This window comes from Pelophylax lessonae (genome assembly GCF_965119305.1).
Source record: "Pelophylax lessonae genome assembly, chromosome: 12".
NCBI lineage: Eukaryota > Metazoa > Chordata > Amphibia > Anura > Ranidae > Pelophylax > Pelophylax lessonae.
The window spans coordinates 89,756,809-89,762,808 of record NC_138779.1 but is presented as its reverse complement, the minus strand read 5'-3'; the positions used below and the strand labels follow the sequence as shown (position 1 = coordinate 89,762,808).

The following is a 6,000-nucleotide window of genomic DNA, read 5'->3' as shown; positions in this document are numbered from 1 at the left end:
ACAAGCCGAAGGACCACTTCCGAAACAGAAAGCCAAGCCACTAGGGGAGCCGCATCCAAAGAGGCATCACAGAAACTGCAGCAGCCCCTGGACCAGCTGGTCCGCCAGCTCAGCAAAGGCAGTGGGGGGGCAATGGTGAATACCGGCCTCAGTGCAGAAACCAGCCAGAGTACATATTGCGGCCTTCCTGTCAGCCGGATCCTTAAAGGCTGGGGACTCTTCAACCGGAATCATGGTTGCCTTGTTCAATCTGGAAACCAGAGGGTCCACCATCGGTGGAACAGTCCACTCCTTAATAAGAGACTCCTCATAGGGGGTAACGCCTAGAAAATTGCTAAGAGTGTGCAAGGGGACGCTTTGGTCATCCCCACTCTTTAGCGACAATTTTGTCAAAATAGGCGGGGAAAGGAAACACCTTTGCCACTCTGGGTGGCTTGTGAGTGCCAAATGGGAGCCTCCACCTCGGTCACAACTGTATCCTCCCATCTTCAAGGTCTCATGCACAGATACAATCAGTGCATCCACCAGCGCCTTTGTGCGCGGTTACAGATGTGGAGGAATCATCCTCGCTATCAGAGGATTCCGGGCGCGTGGTTGCAGACCCAGACGCGGTGATCAGGAAGTAAAAAGATTCAGGAGTCTGCACCACGGGATGAGGAGGGGCTCCCACCGCCATGGCCGCTGCCATTACTGACAAACCATCACAAAATGGCCACCGGACTACACAAACATGGCCGCTGTGCATAGAAACACACAGGCTACAACAAAATTGCGGCACCATGAGGCTTCCAGGGACCCAGGAGGGATCCCTAGGCCTCAAGGACAGACCCAGGCAGGATGGGGGGGTGCCCTGGCAGGAGCCCCCACCAGGTATAACCCCCTCCCCCCGCACAGCCGATCGTCTGACACGCACCCCCCTCCCCCAGCCCCAGCCCCCATTCCCAGTATAGCGCCCTACCCCAGGAGGTGGACCAGACCACCCAAACAGCCCCAGCATAAAAGTGGAGGGGGGGTAGGATGGGGTACAGATATAAGGGGGGTTACTGACGGGAAGGAGGGGAGCTCTTGGGTCCGACAGTCCCAAAGAGGGGCCCACGGCCACCCCAAAACCCTCCAGGGGGGTACAGCTTCTCATCATACCAGGGCACCACTCCAGACAGAACCCCTCTTCATCGAAATAGGGGGGGGGGGGGTCTGTCGGCCAGGAGGAATGCTGCAACTCAGGCCGAGACTTAGTTGCATGTGACCTCGCAAGGCAGTTAACTTGCAGGTCAGCCCCCGTCCAGTAGGGCTATGTCGCGGCCGACCTAGTGCAGAGCAGATTTTCATGCACAACCATCCCTAGGGTTTACAGAGAATGGTCCAAAAAATAAAATATCCAGTGAGCGGCAGTTGTGTAGATGAAAATGCCTTGTTGATGTCAGAGGTTTAGAAGAGAATGGGCAGACTGGTTCGAGATGATAGAAAGGCAACAGTAACTCAACCACTCGCTACAACCAAAGTATGCAGAATACCATCTCTAAATGCACAATACAATCAAACCTTGAAGCATGGGCTACAGCAGCAGAAGACCACACCAGATGCCACTCCTGTTAGCTAATAAGAGGTAACTGAGGCTACAATTTGCACAGGCTCACCAAAATTGGACAATAGAAGACTGGAAAAACAATGCCTGGTCTGAGGAGTCTCTGATTTCAACTGCCACATTCAGATGGTAGGGTCAGAATTTGACATAAACATGAAACTATGGATCCATCCTGTCTTGTATCAACAGTTCAGGCTGGTAGGGGTGTTGTAATGGTGTGGGGGGTATTTTTTGGCACACTTTGGGCCCCTTTGTACCAACTGAACATCATTTAAACGCCACAGCCTACCTGAGTATTGTTGCTGGCCATGTCCATCCCTTTATGGCTACAGTGTACCCATCTTCTGATGGCTCCTTCCAGCAGGATAATGCACCATGTCACAAAGCTCAAATCATCTCACCACTGGTTTTATTAACATGACAATGAGTTCACTGTACTCCAATGGCCTCCAGTCATCAGATCTCAATCTAATCGAGCACCTTTAGGATGTGGTGGAACGGGAGATTTGCATCATGGATGTGCAGCCGACAAAGGAAGGTTTTCAACACCTTGTTGAATCTATGCCAATAAGAATTAAGGCAGTTCTGAAGGCAAAAGGGGGGTCCAACCTGGTACTAGCAAGGTGTACCTAATAAAAGTAGCCAATGATTGTATATGTGTTTTATCAGCGCACAAAATAAAGAATATATATGAAAAATATAACTATAGGTGCATGTTAAAACTGCATACCAGCTGAAATTTTAAACCAAGCTCATAGTGGGGGGATCCGCACTGACTACTAGAGAGGAGGAGAGTAGCAATAGTTAACACACAACTCAGAGTCCAGCTCCAGCCAATGGCTGTATGTGAAGATAGAGAAGCCACACAAAGCATATTTAGGAACAATTTCCAAGGAATAAAAAGCTTTTAAAATAAAAAAATGCTTCTCTTTAACAGATGCATACAATGAAAATAACATGACAATGAAACATACCCATTTCAGCCTCATTATCGCCGATTCGTCTCGGGTAGCCATGATGCATCGCCCTATTCTCCCACTTTCCAACAGCTACATTGGCACGGAGGGTTTGGGCTTTTCCAAGGCCATCGCTGCCATCGACTTTGTTGCTTTCCTCTTTAGTCATCCTTGCATTCACTTTGCTAACAATGTCTTGCCAGCTGTTCCAGAGCAGAAAAAAATAAAACATTTTAGGAAAAAGTTGCATTATTAAGTGGACGTTACAAATGTGATCCAATTGCAAGTGCTAAAATGGACTGAAAACCTCCCCCCAAAAAACACATCCGTTTCCACATTGTCAGGATTAGCAAAGACATCACTCCTTTCCAAAATCTGCAGAACATCTCACCAGAGGACGACTGGCATCCTGCTCGTCTACCAAATGAGTGACCTATGCAAACCAGCGAGTATTTTTTTTTATTTTAAATGTTCTACTCCATCCTGCATCTATCTTCCCCTAGTATGTAGACGCAATCATTTTTGCGCAAACCAATACACGCTTATTGGGATTTTGTTTTACCAAAAATATGTAGCAGAACATATATTGGCCTAAAATGATTTTTAAATGTTTTTTTATTGGGAATGTTATATAGCAGAATGTAAAAAAAACTTTTTTTTTCAGAATTGTCGCTTTGTTTATAGCACAGAAAGAAAAATCAGAGGTGGTCAAATACCACCAAAAGAAAGCTCCATCTGTGGGAAAAAAAGGAATATTAATTTTATTTGCGTACATCATCTCACGACTGCGCAATTGTCAGTTAAAGTAACATCGCCGTATCGCAAAATAATGGCCTGGTCATTAAGGGTAAAGGGTAAAACCTTCCGGTCCAGAAATGGTTAAAGCACTTACAGGCACCCCAGAGTGAGTCCTCCAATACTGATTAATTAAGAGGGAGAAAAAAATATAGCAATCTTCAGTCTTAAGCTCCTTAATTAAAACCGGCTTAATGAAGGCTTTTCTTGACACTCCTGCTGTGTCAACAATAACAAGGAAAGGAAAAAAAAAATGCTCTCATCACAGTCCCTGGCACAGATTCACCAGCATACAGCAGAAGAAAGTGATGGGACAGGCCTTTACAGATCTACCAGCTGGGAGAACTTGTCTATAGATTTGTTCTTTAACTGCTTGAAGGCTTAAACAAAGGGTAACAATGCTCTTCATCAGCAAGTCTGCTATGCGACTTTCATCAGATCCTTAAGGGGAAGGCTGGCAAGCCACAGAGAAAGCCACAAATCATTTCTAGTAGAGAGATGCCTCACTAACCACCTAATTGCTGGGCTAAGCAAAGCCTAAATGGGTGCCAGGAGAAGAATACAGTCCTTCCGATAGACTCTTATACAAGAATAACTTCATCATCGCCATAATAATGTCATCACGGTGGCTGATATGACTTCAAACTTTTCTAAACCCAAAAAATTAACATAATATAGCTAAAAGTCATTAGATGTGGTGACTGTACTAGTTTTCTTTTTTCAGTCTATTTTCCTTTATGATCACCTGGTAATCCAGAGAATAACACTTTGTTATTGGGTTGTTACACTCACTTACCCTCTTGATTTACAGACAAAGTTATTACCCAGGCTGGGCTACAAGCATGTCTGCCTTTGTTCAATCTATTACATGCTGGTTGCTGGGATTATTAGTTCAAGATTTTTTTTTTTTCTTTTTTTTGTGCAGCTCAAGAGGAATGGACGAGGACACTGCATTTCCAGCAAGATCAACAGATATATTCTGTACTTGCTGAAATGAAATGATCTTAGCCTGAAATTAAAAACTAATGAAGCCACCACATTCAAATCTTGGGTTTAGTTATGTTTTAAGGTTCAATAACATTTATTCGAATATATTAAAACACACGTAGTACAGAAGGGCACCTAGTCTGCCCACGCAGGGGCTATGACTGGCGACATAAGAAAAACAAACACCCATAGCATGAATGAAGGAGGAGGAACATCTCCAACAAATGATCACAGTAAACTTAAAATGTAGCAGTCATGGTTTTCGGGGCAATCCCCATTGTTAACAAAATCGACCAGGACAAAGTATAAGCGATTAAATGCCATTGTAAGTAGTCCTGGACCTGAGACTAAGAAAAAAGGAGACAGAGTGGAAACCATGAAAGAAGAGACAGGATAAGGGGGAAGAGAAGGGACCATCGGAGGAAACGGTTAGTGCCGGTTCACACTGATCCGACTTGTCAGGTGACTTGGTCGCCTGACAAGTAGCGGTCCATGTTGTGCAATGGAACCGTTCTAATCAGAGTGACTTAAGTCGCTTCGACTTAGAAAAAGGTTCCTGCACTTTTTTTTTTGTAAAGTCGAAGCGACTTGCATTGACTTCCATTATGTGAAGTCGTCGCAAGCCAAGCCGAAGTCGCGGTGCACGGGCGACTTCATTGGTCGCCCGAACCCGGGGCGACTTCGAGTCGGATCAGTGTGAACCGACACTTAGAGTGAATCCACGCTCGTCAGGGGGAGATCAGGGACGGCATACACCAACCATGGCTTGAATATTTTTCGAAACTTGGCGTGCATGTCCTTAAGAATACTAGACATTAGATTGACAGGCGTGATGCTTAAATAACAATCTCTTACTCCTTGAAACAGGACTGTAGCTTTCTCCCAGGCTTGGAAAGTTCTAAACAGATTGGATACCATTTGTATAACCACCCTCTATCCATTCCAACTACCCCTAAGCTGAACCATGCCATGTAGATTCTTCTATTTTGGCTGATAAATACATTGCCCATCTTACTGCTGCCCGCGCAGTTTAATGGCATATTGTTCTTGCAGTATGGGTCCTTCTCTTCAATCTATGGAATGTTACTGTACAAGCACAGAATCCAGCACTAGATTTTTTACTGGCTGGGGTGCAGTCAAGGGTGGCCGCCACCATCATAGGTGGTAAGCAGGCACCTTACAGGGTGAGTGGTTTAAGCGGAGTTCCACCCTGGTTATACATTTTTTTACAAAAATACCCCCGGGACAGTCAGGGCTAGCACATTCCACAATGGCTAGCCTCTGATCTGTCCCGGGTTGCACTTACCTTTCAGGAGATATACTTACCTTGAAATTGTCTTCTCCAGCGCTGCCATCTCAGGTGTGGGCAGCTTGAAGCCAGCACGATCCTCTTCCGCGTCCTCTTCGGTCCTCTTCCTCCTTCTTCGGTCCCACGATGCACTGCACCGGCCCCGACGTCACTTCCGGGTCGCGCGCGTCATCCCTCCACAGCTTCTGGGCATGCCCAGAAGCTGTTTAGAAGGGGATGACGCGCGCGCCCCGGAACTGACGTCGGGGCCGGTGCAGGCGCAATGATTCCTGGGAGCTATGACGTTCAGCTCCCAGGAATCATTGCAAAAGCCAGGAAGTGACGAATCGCCGTGGCCGCCGAGGGGAGGAAGAAGGAAGTAAGGTGAG

At 46.4% G+C, this 6,000-nt stretch overlaps 1 protein-coding gene across 5 annotated transcripts in view; it reads right to left on the bottom strand.

Moving 5' to 3' along the window:
• Positions 1–6,000, bottom strand: part of LOC309568544 (uncharacterized protein) — a 228,678-nt gene that overhangs the window by 57,368 nt on the left and 165,310 nt on the right. For all 5 annotated transcript variants that reach the window (XM_082274238.1, XM_082274239.1, XM_082274241.1 and 2 more), the window contains one exon: positions 2,560–2,744. In XM_082274238.1, the coding sequence (XP_082130364.1) occupies positions 2,560–2,744 (185 nt within the window). The remainder of the gene's footprint in view (positions 1–2,559; positions 2,745–6,000) is intronic.